General features: G+C 34.3%; 1 protein-coding gene across 9 annotated transcripts in view; it reads left to right on the forward strand.

Annotated features, from left to right (window-relative positions):
- Window positions 1–15,009, forward strand: part of ANKRD17 (ankyrin repeat domain 17) — a 166,172-nt gene that overhangs the window by 55,826 nt on the left and 95,337 nt on the right. Inside the window, exon 1 of one of the 9 annotated variants that reach the window (XM_044945790.1) lies at window positions 9,737–9,754. The exons of the other annotated variants lie outside the window; for them this stretch is intronic. Coding sequence (XP_044801725.1) covers window positions 9,752–9,754 — 3 coding nt within the window. The 5' untranslated portion in view covers window positions 9,737–9,751. Of the gene's footprint in view, window positions 1–9,736; window positions 9,755–15,009 lie in introns of those variants that run through there. 9 annotated transcript variants of the gene reach the window in all.

A 15,009-nucleotide genomic window follows, 5' to 3' on the forward strand; every position in this document is an offset into this window, starting at 1 on the left:
CTGACTTACTTCACTCTATAACAGGCTCTAGGTTCATCTACCTCACTAGAACTGACTCAAATTTGTTCTTTTTATGGCTGAGTAATATTCCATTGTATACATGTACGATACCATCTTTATCCATCCATGGATAGATGGACATCTAGGTTGCTTCCACATCCTGGCTATTGTAAATAATGCTGCAGTGAAAATTAGGGTACATGTATCTTTTAGAATTGTGGCTTTCTCATGGTATATGCTCAGTAGTGGGATACTTGGTCCCCACAGAGTGGGATTGCTCGGTCATATAGTAGATTTAGTCCTAGTTTTTTTTTTTTTTTTTTAATGAAATCTCTATACTCTTCTCCATAATGGCTGTATTAGTTTACATTCCCACCAACAGCGCAGGAGGGTTCCCTTTTCTCCACATCCTCTCCAGCATTTATTGTTTGTAGTTTTTTTGATGATGGCCATTCTGACTGTTGTGAGGTGACAACCCATGTAGTTTTTTTAAATTAACTAATTTAGTTTTGGCTGTGCTGTGCCTTTGTTGCTGCACGGACTTTTCTCTAGTTGCCAAGAGCTGGGGCTGCGCTCTAGGCGCAATATGTAGGCTTCTCATTGCAGTGACTTATCTTGTTGTGGAGCAAGGGCTCTAGGGTGTGCAGGCTTCAGTAGTTTTGGCTCCTGGTCTTTAGAGCACAGCCTCAATAGTTGTGGTGCACGAACTTAGTTGCTCCATAGCATGTGGAATGTTCCCAGACCAAGGATCAAACTTGTGTCTCCTCCTTTGGCAAGCGGATTCTTTATCACTGAGCCACTGGGAAAGCCCTCATCTTTGGTTTCTTTCATCAGTGTCTTATAGTTTTCTGCATACAAGTCTTTTGTCTCTTTAGGTGGGTTTATTCCTAGGTCTTTTATTGTTTTAGTTGCAATGGTGAATGGCATTGTTTTCTAAATTTCTGTTGTGGACATTTCCTTAGAGTGTTTAGGAATGTGAGGTATTTCTGTGTATTAATTTTATATCCTGTGACTTTGCTATATTCTTTGATTAGCTCTAGTTAATTTTCTGGTGGTATCTTTAGGGTTTTCTATGTATTAGTAAATATGTCAGCTGTAAACAGTGAGAGTTTTACTTTTTCTTTTCCAATCTGGTTTCTTTTTATTTCTTTCCCTTCTCTGATTATCGTGGCTAGGACTTCCAAAGCTGTATTGAATAATAGTGGCCAGAGTGGGCATCCTTGTCTTGTTCTTAATCCTAGAGGAATTGCTTTCAGTTTTTCACCATTGAGAATAATGTTTGCTGTGGGTTTGTCATATATCACCATTATTATGTTGAGGTATGTTCCTTCTATACCTATTTTCTGGAGAGTTTTACTGTAAAGGGATGTTGAAGTTTGTCAAAAGCTTTCCCTGCATCTGTTGAGATGATTATATGGTTTTTATCTTTTAATTTGTTAATATCACATTGATTGCTTTGCATATATTAAAGACTTCTTGCAGCCCGGGGATAAAGCCCACTTGATCATAATCTACGATCCTTTTAATGTGTTGTTGGATTCTGTTTGCTAGAATTCATCCAAAACAGTAGATTGGACTTTTTATTCAAGTGCACATGGAACATTCTCCAGAATGCATGTGGAACATTTTCCACATCTTGGGTCACAAATCAAGCTTTGGTAAATTTTTAAAAACTGCAATCATTTCAGGTATTTTTTTTCTGACCACAGTGCTTTAAGATTAGATATCACCTTTGCTGACAAATGTCGAAATAGTTAAGGTTGTGGTCTTTCCAGTAATCATGTATGGATGGGAGAGCTGGACTGTAAGGAAGGCAGAATACCAAAGAATTGATCCTTTTGAACTGTGGTGCTGAGGAAGACTCTTGAGAGTCCCTTGAACAGCATGGAGATCAAACCAGTCAATCTTGAAATCAACCCTGAATACTCATTGGAAGGACTGGTGCTGGAGTTTAAGCTCCAATCCTTTGGCCAGCTGAAATGGGAAGAGCCGACTCATTGGAAAAGACCCTAATGCTGGGGAAAATTGAAGGCAAAAGAAGAAGAGGGCAACAGAGGATGAGATGGTTAGATAGCATCACTGATTCGGTGGACATGAACTTGGGCAAACTCCAGGAAATGGTGAAGGACAGGGAACCCTGTCATGCAGCAGTCCATGGGGTCGTGAAGAGTTGGACACTGCTTGGCAACTGAACAACAATCACTGATGAAGACAGATGCAAAAGTCTCCTCACACATTATTTATATTTTGCTGTATCCTTAAAATATCAATTTAAATATGTCAATTTTTTTCTTTTGCTATTATAAATAACTTAGCAATGAGTATTTTCCTGTGTTTTCTGTATTTCAGAAAACTTCTAGTAGATTTCTAGATCAAAGGATATGGATTTTGAAACCTTAATTACATTAATATATAATTTGTGTAAAGATTTTGAAGCAGAAGGAAAAAGTATATCTTAATACTTGTGTCTTGGTCTTTTACTCACACCTGATATATTTTTACTAGACTTCAGAATATTATATCCTAATTTTTAATATATATATATACCTTGAGCGTTTTTCTATTTTGGTGATTGCATAATATTCTAGCTGAAGAATATAACTGACTGCTTTTATATTGTTGGATACTTGGGTTATTTTTAGGTTTTCTACTGGAAAAACATTTTTAAAATGTCAGTTGGTCATTTTCTAAGGAAATGTGGCTTTATTTTTTGAAGAAATCTCTATGTACTGATGTGAATATTTGTCAAATGTGATAAATTTTTTCTGGGAAATTCACATTTTATATAAGGGTATTTTATATGTATATGATTTTTAATTTACATTTTGATTGAAGGATAATGTCTTTACAGAAATTTGTTGTTTTCTGTCAAACATCAGTGAGAATCAGCCATTAAGTATATATATGTCCCCTCTCTCTTGAACATCCCTCCCATCTCCCCCCATCCCACCCCTCTAGATTGTTACAGAGCCCCTGTTTGACTTCCCCTGAGTCATACAACAAATTCCCATTGACTGTCTTTTTTATATATTGTGAATTTCCAAGTTACTCTCTCCATATGTCTCACCATCTCCCTCCTGTGTATCTTTGTGAAGAATGTCTTCTTTTATATTTAAAAACGTCTTTTCCTCTTCTGGAGATCAGCTAATATTTATCTATATATTTTTTGATCCAGTCCTACTGGAATTTATTTTATATTGTGATACATGATGAGAAAAAAAGTTGAGAATCTTAACTTTTTCCCCTAGCACTATTTAATGAGATGATTAATTAGTGAGGTCATTTTGTATTTCAGGGCACCTGTTCTTTACAGTATCAACATCTCTTTGACTAGGATTGACTAAATTCTATGAATAATCCTTGAGTAAGAACAGAGTTAAACTTGAACACTAGTCCTCCAAAGGTGTACATTTGGCATTATAGTTGTTCTTTGATGGACTGATACAGTCCAACCCTTGATGGAAAGTAGAGTGTGATCATGGTGGTAGTTGAGGTAAGGACGTCTTAAAGGTAGGAGTGGATGCTTGATCACAAGAATACAGTGATCCAGCTTTATTCATCAGTGCCTAGCATAGTGCTGAGTACATTAGAAGTATTTTGATGTGTTTAATAACTGAGAGAAAGTGTGAGAAAGATTCTGACGCCCTTTATGTGATTTAGAAAATATTTGATTGTTTTTGAATATAAACAAAAGCTAATGGCATTTAGAATGGTTAAATGCCTTTCAATTAAGAGAAGCTGTTTTTGTCTTCATACATAAGCTACTTTCATGATGGAGTTAATTAATCTTCACCTTTTGAGCAGTGGTTTAACCTTTGTCTTGCATTTGCATTACCTAGGAGCTTTTAAAAATTCTTAATGCCCAAGTCATACCCCTACATGATTAAATATCTAAGGTTATCTCCCAGGCATTAGTACTTTTTCTGTTAATTCTGTTGTATAGCTAAATTCCAGAACTACTGCTCTAAGACTGGTTAAACAGAATATAAAGCAATATACCCCCTAATTCTCCAGATGTCGTAGTCTATTTGGGCTGCTATAACAAAGTACCATAGATTAAGTGGTTTGTAAACAGAAATTTACATTTCATAGTTCTGGAGGCTGGAAGTCTGAGATCTCAGGGTGCTGGCATGGTGTTAGGTTCTACTGAGGACCCTCTTTCGTGTTGCAGAGAGCCATCTTGTATTTTCATGTGGTGGAGTGCAAAAAGAGGAAGCATGTTCTCTTATAAGGGCACCGATCCCATTACTGACGGTGCCTTCCTCATGACTCTAATCCTATTAGTTCCCAAAGGCCTCACTGCAGTATCATTATATTGTGAGGTAGATTTCAGCATACGATTTTGTGGGGGACACAAACATTGTAGTCCATACTACCAAGGAAGTAAAGTTGCATCTTTATTAAATGCTGAATAGAAGCAGACCTTTGAGTTGGCTGACATTTCGTAAAAAAATTCAGAAGAGGAGATTCTCCAGTATTATGATAGACTTTTTCAGTGTTTAAATAATCTGGACAAAAATGTTCTTTCTGTATTTTATAATATAAACCTATTTTGTTCTATAATCAGTGCAGACAGAGACAAAAGCTCTCCTGTGTTTCTTTTTTAGGATTCTGAAATTCATGATGGGTTAAAAATACAAGTCAATCTCTGTTAGGACAAGAACATTTTTAGTGTTTAATGTCTTTCTGGCTTCAAAAAAAGGGTATATACTAAACTGTATGAATTTTCATTGCAATTATACTCCTCTAGGTGAAAAAGATATAATTCATGGATATACTCTGCTGTCAGAAATATTTTTAAGATGATAAAAAATGGAAAGCATGAAGGTGTATTTCAGGGTTTCAAAATAAAGGACTTGTCAAAGTTAAATATCTTTAATGATATAACTTAATGACATAATTCAAGAAATATTTATTGACTGCTTCCTTGGTGTACTGCTCTTGGCTTAGACAACAGCAATGAAAAGATAGATGAAGTTCCTACTTTCTTGGGACTTTTAGTTGAAAAGACTGACAGTATGTAATTTGACTAGAAAATAAATAATAGAAGTTAATATTATCATTACTACTATTGGAAAATGAAGTCAAGGCGATGGGGATGAACCATGACAGAGAGAAGGAGGGTTCATAGGGTCACAAAATCATACTCTGCTGCTGCTGCTAAGTCACTTCAGTCGTGTCCGATTCTATGCGACCCCATAGATGGAAGCCCACCAGGCTCCTCTGTCCCTGGGATTCTCTAGGCAAGAACACTGCAGTGGGTTGCCATTTCCTTCTCCAATGCAGGAAAGTGAAAAGTGAAAGTGAAGTCGCTCAGTCGTGTCCGACTCTTAGTGAACCATGGACTGCAGCCCACCAGGCTCCTCCCTCCATGGGATTTTCCAGGCAAGAGTACTGGAGTGGGTTGCCATTGCCTTCTCCACAAAATCATACTCTAAGGAATGACAAATTTAAGTGACACCTGAGTGGTCAGAAGAAACTAGCCATTTGAAAATCTTAGTAAATGGCAGCAGAGAGGGAACTGTAATTGTAAATTTCTAGGGTATACCTCTACATTTAACTTTTTTAAAACTTTTATCTTCATTTTTAATTTTGGCCACGTTGAGTCTTGATTGCTGTTTGTGGGCCTTCTTTAAGTGTGGAGAGTGGCATATGGGCTTCTAACTGTGGCGGCTTCTCTCGTTGTGGAGCACAGGCTCTGGGGCGCACAGGCTTCAGTAGGTGCAGCATGTGGGCTCTAGTCCCTTGTGGCGCAAGGGACTTAGTTGCCCTGCAGCATGTGGGATCTTCCTGGACCCAGGGTTAAGCCCTGTCACCATCATTTGCAGGCGGATTCTTAACCATTGGACCACCAGGGAAGTCCTACATAATGTTACGAAGGGGATTGGAAGAGGTTGAATTAATGATTCAACCTTGTATTTTATATAAGGTAATGAAAAATTGAGAAAATGTTTTCTTCGGAAAAATAGATGACTTCATGCTGGAAGGTGCCTGATGTCCTATTTCTTTGTCCTGCTGGATTTTTTTTCCCCTATCTTTTCCCTCCCACTTTTCCTTGTCTCTTTCCACCCACCTTTATTGCCATAATTTGAGGCAGATGGAGCCACAAATAGAAAAAGATGTGTTGGGGAAAGAAAGGCTAATTTTTAGAATGTACTATAGCTACTTTCTCTTGGATGGGCTCACAGGAAGTAAGAGTTGTTAAGATCTTTGATATCAAACTCTTCAAATTCTTGTATATCTTTTTCATTGTGTGCTCAGTTGCTCAGTGGTATCTGACTCTTTGGAGCCCCATGGACTGTAGCCTGCCAGGCTCCTCTGTCCTTAAATTTTCCGAGGAAGAATACTGGAGTGGGTTGCCATTCCTTACTCCTGGGGATCTTCCAGACCCATATTTATTTATTTTTTTACTTGGCCGCACTGGATCTTCATTGCTGCATGCAGGCTTTATCTAACTGTGAGCGGAAGCTATCTCTAGTTGCAGTGCACTAGCGTCTCTTGTTGTGGAGTGCTAGCTCTAGGGCATGTGTGCTTCAGTAGTTGTGGCACATGGGCTTGGTAGTTGCATCTCTAGGGCTCTAGAGCATAGACTCAAAATGCTGGAGTGGATTGTCATGCGCCTCTCCAGGGAATCTTTCCAACCCAGGGATTGAACCTGCATCTCTTATGTCTCCTGCATTGGCAGGCAGGTTCTTGACCACGAATGCCACCTGGGAAGCCCTACATTAATATCTAGAGTGGAGGAATTAAAGAAAGAAAAAACTGACAATATCAAATGCTAGTGAGAATCCAAAGCATCCAGAACTCTCATACATTGCAGGTGGGAATGCAAAATGGTATTGTCATTTATAAAAGTCTGCTGTTTTCTTAAAAATTTTAAAAACACATTTTTTTTTCTCGTGTATTTATCCATAGGAAATGAAAACATGCCCACATAAAGCCTAGTACTCAAATATTCATTAATTACTGAATAGCTAAACAAAGTGAGATATATCCATATGATGGAAAGGTATTCAGCAGTAAAAGGGAATGAACTACTGATGCGATGCGTGCTGTAGAGTAGATGAATTTTAAAGGCATTGTACATTTGTAAAAGAGTCTGCACTCAAAACTGAGTAATTCCATTTCCTTCTGGAAAAGAGAAAAATGAAAGTAACAGAAAGCATGATTACTAGGGTGGTGATAAGAGATTGCCTTTAGGAGCAGGAGAAATGCTTGAGTATAAGAAATACTATCTTGATTGTGGTGAGAATTATATAACTATATATTTGCCAATATCCATAGATTTATATGGGACTTCCCTGGTGGCTCAAGATGGTCAAGAATCTGCCTGCAATGCAGGAGATGCAGATTCGATCCCTGGGTCAGGAAGATCCCCTGGAGAAGGGACTGGCTACCCACTCCAGTATTCTTGCCTGGAGAATTCCATGGACAGAAAAGCCTGGCCAGTTACAGTCCATGATGTCAGAGTCTAACACAACTGAGCGACTAACCCTTCACTTGCAATCTTCCCTCCAATAGATTTATACAACTAAAAATGGGTGAACTTTATTCTAACTTATACTTTGATAAACCTGATTTTCAAAGAAATTTAATTGGCTACAGGAAGAAAAAGAATGGAGGGAAATACAGTGTTCTCTTGATTTTACTTCTCTTAGGAAAACAAGCTGTTGCTGTAACTGAATCTTACAGTGACTTAATATTGATGTCAGGCTGTGCTGTGCTTAGTTGCTCAGTCCTCTCTCTGTGACCTCATGAAGTGTGTAGCCTGCCAGGCTCCTCTGTCCATGGAATTCTCCAGGCAAGACTACTGGAGTGGGTTGTCATGCCCTCCTCCAGGTGATATTCCCAACCCGGGGATCAAACCCAGGTCTCCCACATTGCAGGCTGATTCTTTACCATTTGAGGCACCAGGAAGCCCAATGCCAAGACTTTTTTTTCTGTTTACTTAAAAAGTATTTCTGTTGCATGTGCATTTCAGACTGAATTACATATACTAGCAAGTTAATCCTATATACCTCAAAATAATACAAATTGTTTTGATATTTCTTTTGTAATTTTTGTTAGAAATATGGAAATAAGTTATTCTTGATATTTTTGAGGATCTAGAATTTAAAGTATTACATTTTCTTTGAAGATCTAAATTATTAAATTATTTGCTAGGATTACACAGTAGAAAACTATGTTGTCCTTTTATTGGTATTTTTATAAGGTAAGCAGTATAGAAGAGTACAGATAAGTAAAATTCTCTTGATGATTTCACTCCTTGATCACCACTTGAGTTATATATTTTGAAATTTTTGTTTTCTTGAATATACATATATTTTGTTTTTAATCAACTTAAGCAGACATATACCATGCCTGCTTTTCTGAGACTTACATTTTTCACCTAATGAAATGTAATATTGATACTTCTCGACATCAGTGTTTGTGTATTCATTCAGGAAATATGTTTGAGTTTAAGCTTAATGTTTTTAAGGCCCTGTTGTGTTTGCAAAGCAAGGAACAAAGTATGGTCCTTGCCTAAGTGAATTTATATTCAAATAAGATAATAAACAAGTTGGAAAATGTCACTGCATTGTTAAGTTTCATAAAGATAAATAAGTCTAAAGAGATGAAAATTAAAGGGACAGAAAGAATAGAATAAGTTCATTTAAATAGTTATGGTGTAAGTCTTTATATGTAGATCTGCTTTATTCTTCAGATGGTTGTTCATTGCTTCATAACCCAAAACTATTATTCTGTTGATGGGTATATGGATTACATAATTTTTTCTGTTATAATCAGTTCTATAATAAACATACTTGTACATTTTTTTTTTTTTGCTGACATAATACAAGTATTTCTGCAGTCTAAATTCCTAGAATGAAAATTGCATTTTAAATGTTGATTATAGAGTCTACCATATTATTCCCCAAAACAGACAATATCTGTCAATGGATAAAAAATAATACCTCATTTTAATTTGTATTTGCCTGATTGCCAGTGAGGTTGAGCATATTTGTTGGTCATTTGTTATGTCTTGTATAAATTGCCTACTCGTATCATTTTGCCTATTGTGGGGTTTGCCTTTTTCTTACTGAAATTTTAGGATTTCATTAAAATTCTGTTTATAATATAACCATCATATTTTATGACATTGTCTGCTAACCTGTCAATTGTCTTACTTTATGGAATCTTTGGATTTTTCATTTTTATACTGTCGAAATCTATCAATCTTTTCCTTCCTAGCTTCTAGGTTTTGTGTCTTTCCTGAAAAGCCTTCTATAGTAATTTAGCCTTTTATGTTTTCTTCTACTATGTCTTCAGTTTTAATGTTTCTAGTAGATTTTAATTCATCTGGAATTTTTAAAATATATGTTTTATGGCTGAGACCTAACTAATTTTTTCAGTTTTGTAACCATTCTCCCAAAATAATTTATTGAACAATGTCTTTTTTTCCCACTGACTTGAAGTATCATCTGTATCATAATTTAAAAGTCCAAAATATGTTTGTTCTGGATTTAATACTCCATTGTTTTGATGATTATCATTTTATATTTGACATCTGGTAGGGCACCCCTCCCCATTGTCTTTTTCAAAAAAATTTTGGCAATTTCTGTGTATTTTCTCTTCCAGATGAACTTTAGAATCAACATGTCAAGTTCCATTAAAAATCCCTTTGGGATTTTGATTGGAAGTGCATTGAATTTACAGATTAATTTGGGGAGAATTGACATCTTTACACTATTGAATCTTCCCATCCAGGAACATGGTATGCCTCTCCATTTCTTCAGGTGTTCTTTTATGTCCTTTAGTAAATTTTATCGTTTTTTTTTTTTTTTTTTCTTTCCTCATGTAGGTCTTACATTTTTCTTGTTAGGTTTATTCCTGGGTATTTCATAGTTTTTGTTGTTACCGTGAATTACATCTTTTCTTCCATTTTGCACTTTATTTTTCAATTGGTTATTGCTAGTATATAGGAAATCTACTGATTTTTTGTATGTTGATCTTACCATTTACTTAATTGTCGATTGATTCTCTTGAAATTTCTAGAAGGATGATTATGTTTTCTGCAAATGATGGCATTTTGTTGTTTCCCTTTTCAGTATTTATACTTCTCTATTTTTTGTTTTGTTTTCTGGTCTTATTGCATTGCTTAGGTTTCCAGACCTGTTCCCTACTAGTTCTGATTTGGACATCTTTTCTGATTTAAATGGAATGCTTCTAATTTTTAAACTTCTACATTTATATATGCCTTAGATTTCTGATAGAATACCTTGTCAGAAACAAAAGTAACCTCCTTGGCTTAAAAGTATTTCTGTGGTAATAGATAATGTGTTTTATCATGTGTTTTTGTTAAGATGATACATATTCTTTTCACCTCTAGCAGTTTAATGTAGTGTATTACGTTAATATATTTGCCTAATATTGGTAATGGTGTTTGTCATTTTTAGTATTTATTCAGCAAGTGTTTGGATACTTGTAATATTGTATTGCATTGTGCCAGGAACTTTGCCACAAACTGGTGATAGCGCTGAGTAAGTCTGATTGGTTCCTCTCTTTTTTAAATGGAGAAGAGAGATAATAAGCAAGTACTCAAGAACAAGATAATTTTAGACTATGGTAGTACTGTGGAGGAAATAAAGAGAATGGTGTGGTAGAGAAATGAGGACAGTACCTCTGATATTATCATCTGAGAAGGTAAAATATAAACTAAGACCTGAACAATGGTGAAAGCATTGGCAAGAGCATTCCAGGTAGGGGAAGATCACATGTGACTGTGTTTCATGTTTTCTCGATCCCCTTTCATGTATGTGTTGTGCACTGTACTTTTTATACAACTGCCAAATTAACTTTGTAAATAATATAATAATGTTATGTTCCTTCTGAAAGGTAGATGTATAACTATTGTTAAGGTTTCTTCTGTGGATATATTCTATTACATTTCTGCCTTTCCTTGAGGTAATTTTGATGATTTCTTTTCTTAGAAAATCATCCATTTTTTTTTAGACTTTCCCATTTACTGATGTATCAGTTGTGCTTAGTTCTCTAATTTTAATGATTCCTTGTATTTTTTATTCTCTGGTTTTCCATAATCAGACTTGTTAAAGGCTGTTTCTCTTGTCAGACTTACCCAAGAAGTAGTGTTTGGTTTTATTTATTACTTTTGTATCTCTGAATTTCTTCATTTCTATGTTTATCACTGTAAGTTATATTGGTATATTTTTATTTGTATTTTATTTTTGAAACTTTTTATGTGTTTAAACCTTTTTTGTGTTATACTGAATATATTTAAGGCTTTAAATTTTTCTTTAAGAATTGCTGGGACCAATTCCATTTGAAATGATACGCTCACAATGTTAGTTTTCACTTTCTCTATATTCTAAGAGTTCATTAGTAGGTTATTTTCTTTTCTTTTAAAATTTTCAAGTGTAGTGTTATCCTTTTATTGATAATTTTTAGTTTCCTTTAGCTTTATGGACCTCAGATGTAGCCTGTGTTATTTTAAAAAAAAAACCTGTTGAGATTTTCCTTTGCTTAAGATATAATCAGGTTTTTATTTGCTTTCAAAGACTATGTTCTTTGTTCATATGATATACTAAGTTCTGTTTCACTATGAAATATAAGTATAGTTTGTTAATTCTATTTTTGAATTGCCCATACCTGTATTGTCTACTTGATTTCCTCATTTTCTGATAGGTATTTGGAAAGTTTCCCACTAAGTTGCGTGAATTTTCAAGTTGCTTAAGTTTCTAATATTTTTACTTTATATGTTTCTGTGTTGCATTGTCAGGGTACGTAGAAGTTGAGCTGTCACACACTCCCAGTATATTGTATCTATTATTATTATAAATTTTTTTTTCTATGTAGTATGTTTTGCCTTGAATTCTTCCTTTATTCATGTTAATAATGGCACCTTTGATTAAGATTGCTTTTTTACACCTCTGTTTTAACTTTTATGACAAAATATTTTAGATTTTTTTTCTCTTGTAGTACCATGTAGTTGAGTTTTTTCCTTTTTTCTTATTTAAATCCTAATCTATAAGATTTTCCACTCTCTTTTATATTAAGTTAGTCTTTGGGTTTTTGGTTTTTTTCCTAACATCAACAATTAATGACAAAGATGCATTTTCTTATTATCCCACAACCTGTCCCCCTTGTGTTTAACTGAATTTGAGTTTTTAAAATTGTTTCCCTCCCAGTTTGAAAAATGTTTTCTTCCTGTTCTTCAGAAGGCATTTGATTGAATTTAAACAGTATTTGTAACTAGTTGCTTCCTTTTTTATTAAAAACTATCTGAAATGTTAACAATAAATTATATTCTACTAATTTCTTTTTTAACTGCTTGGTCTTATGATTTCTTGGCTGTCCTTTTCTTGGATTCATTTTAGTTGATGAAGGCATAAATTCTCTAAATTCAGAACTGTTTGTGGTTTTTAAATTTTAAAAGTACTTGCATGTCTAAAAATTATTTTGTTCTACAGTTTAGAATTTTTTAAAAATTAATTGTGCTTCACTTCTTTTCAGATTGTCTTCTAGCATTTAGTTTTGTATTTGAGAAGTAAATTTTACCAGGTTATGACTCTAGGGGGGGTGTGTGTGTAATGTGTGTGTGTGTGTGTGTGTGTGTGTGTGTAATCTGTGTGTGTGTGTGTGTTTAATCTGTATGTGTATGTATATTTGCATGTACATTTTAATGCCATTTTACAAGAAATTGTTTTATTTTGAGGCTCTTTTTGTGATAATTGATGAATAATGATATATACCAGAAGTAGGCTAAATTTATAACTAAATTGTTTTGTACTGTTGTTATTGGATTTAAGGAAATCCTTGAAATAATATGTATCTTTAATTCTGTTAGCAAAAAATCTACTTACAAACTCTAGATATGAGAATTCCATAGAATTTTTACTTATTTTAACCATTAATAATTTGTCCACTTTATAAAGTTTATAGTTTCCAAATTTTCACACTAAACTGTTGTAATTTCATAGTGAGCTATTGCAGGCAGATAAGTACTTTGAAGCATAAGAAAAGAAATCATGTTGTACTATTGGGCTTTGTGTTTCTTTATACCACTGATTCTTAGCATATTCCCAGGTCCTGACTGAAATTTATTAGAAGGATAGATAAGTATGAATGAAAGAATGTAGATATTAATCAATCATAAATCAATGAATAGACTTTTGAAAGCTAAATTTATTTTAGTCAAATTTTCTTCAGTTTTATTTATTTTTATCTTAAGATACCAGTACCATAATGTCAGGCTCTTTGTTGATATTCTTTTTCCAGGGACTTTTAAGTGGGCTCTTATTTATTTTCTTATGTTATTTTAATGTATATGTAAATCAGTGTTCAGTGACTCTACTACTACTGGAAAAGTGTATCCCAAATATACTAATTTTGGAATAGTTTAGTCTTTATTAAGAATTGTACTATTTTAGCTGGATTTTACCCTATTTAAGACCATAAAAAATACAGAGCAAAGAAATTTTTATTAGGCTTCAGGATCATGTATGGAAGAGAATAATTATGATGACTATATATTTCTTATTTTATGTATAATAAATCTGTATTCAAAGAACTAAGAAGAACACGTACTATGTTTCTCTGGGCTTGTTTCAAAGATATAGTGTAAACTATTAAGAATTACTCAATCAGTGTTACAAAATTTCAAATTAGTCTTTTTTTTATATTCACCTGTTTATGTGTGACCTTTTGATATTATTATTATCTTGAAATTCAGGTTACCAGCTTGACATTCAATGATAAGTGGAGGGTAGTTTTCAGAAGAACAAAAACAGTAATAAATTGAGATAGTGATGGCATAGGAGGATGGGAGTGTTAAAGTTCAAGATATCCAAATTCTGTAGTTGCTAGCATTCTCCTTTTTTAAATTATGTTTACTCTTTTAAGACTGACTCTTTTTCCTATCCCCACTTTGCATAATCTTTCATTTGATATATTGATTAAATGATTGATAATTCCTAATTAGTTTCTTTATGTCTGTTGTCCTGTATGTTTAAAACCATCTTTCACATGGCCTCTTTCTAAAACACTGTTTTAATGCTTAAACCCTTCAGAAGCTACCATATAAACTGTGGACTTCTCCGCATAATACTGAAAGGCTACATCTTCTTTAAGCATTATTCTTTTTTACTATTTTCATTTGGAAATATTTTTTCCTTCCTCTTTACAGTCTCTGTATTAGCATCTGTTTAGTACTACTTTCCAATCTTGTTTGATACAGTTAGCTATTTGTACATAAAGTTGCCTTTAGAGTTGCCTTTTTTATATAATATTTGTGGGAGGCATTGATTGTTAAAAAATCATTTTGTATTACCATTCTCCCTTGGCTGTCCTACTACTTTGCGCATAGTATGTAATTGGCAGTGAATATTTGTTAAATTGAATGGAATTTGTAAATATGATATCTAGTTAATCAGAATATACTATATTCTTATTCTTTGGCTTCCCTGGTGATTCAGATGGTAAAGAATCTGCCTACAGTGCTGGAGACCTGGAATCTATTCCTGGGTTGGGAAGTTCCCCTGGAGAAGGGAATGGCAACCCACTCCAATATTCTTGGCTGGAGAATTTCATGGACAAAGCGGCCTGGTGGGCTGTACAGTCCATGGGATCACAAAAAGTCAGGCACCACTGAGGGACTAACACTTTCACTTTCACTTTATTCTTTGGCGTGAATACTAGTTTATTACACTATAAAATGGACTGTTTTCTCTAATATAGCAGTGATAATATATTTGTTCTGAAGAGGAGTTAGTTTGAAATGTTATGCTAATGTTCACAATCGGTCCAGATGACCCTTTATTTCCATGTTTTCATGTGACTTTGTGTTTTGAGTATTCAAGGACTAGGACTTCCATTAATAGCATTAACAAATTCATTCACCGCTGACCATTGTTAAAAAGACTTTGGCTTTTATTGTTAAGCATTTGTGTTCAGTTTATTTTGAGAAGAAAGTAAAAAAATACTTTGTTAATTGGATAGTATTACTTTTCAGTA

The sequence above is a fragment of the Bubalus bubalis genome, chromosome 7 (assembly GCF_019923935.1).
Source record: "Bubalus bubalis isolate 160015118507 breed Murrah chromosome 7, NDDB_SH_1, whole genome shotgun sequence".
NCBI lineage: Eukaryota > Metazoa > Chordata > Mammalia > Artiodactyla > Bovidae > Bubalus > Bubalus bubalis.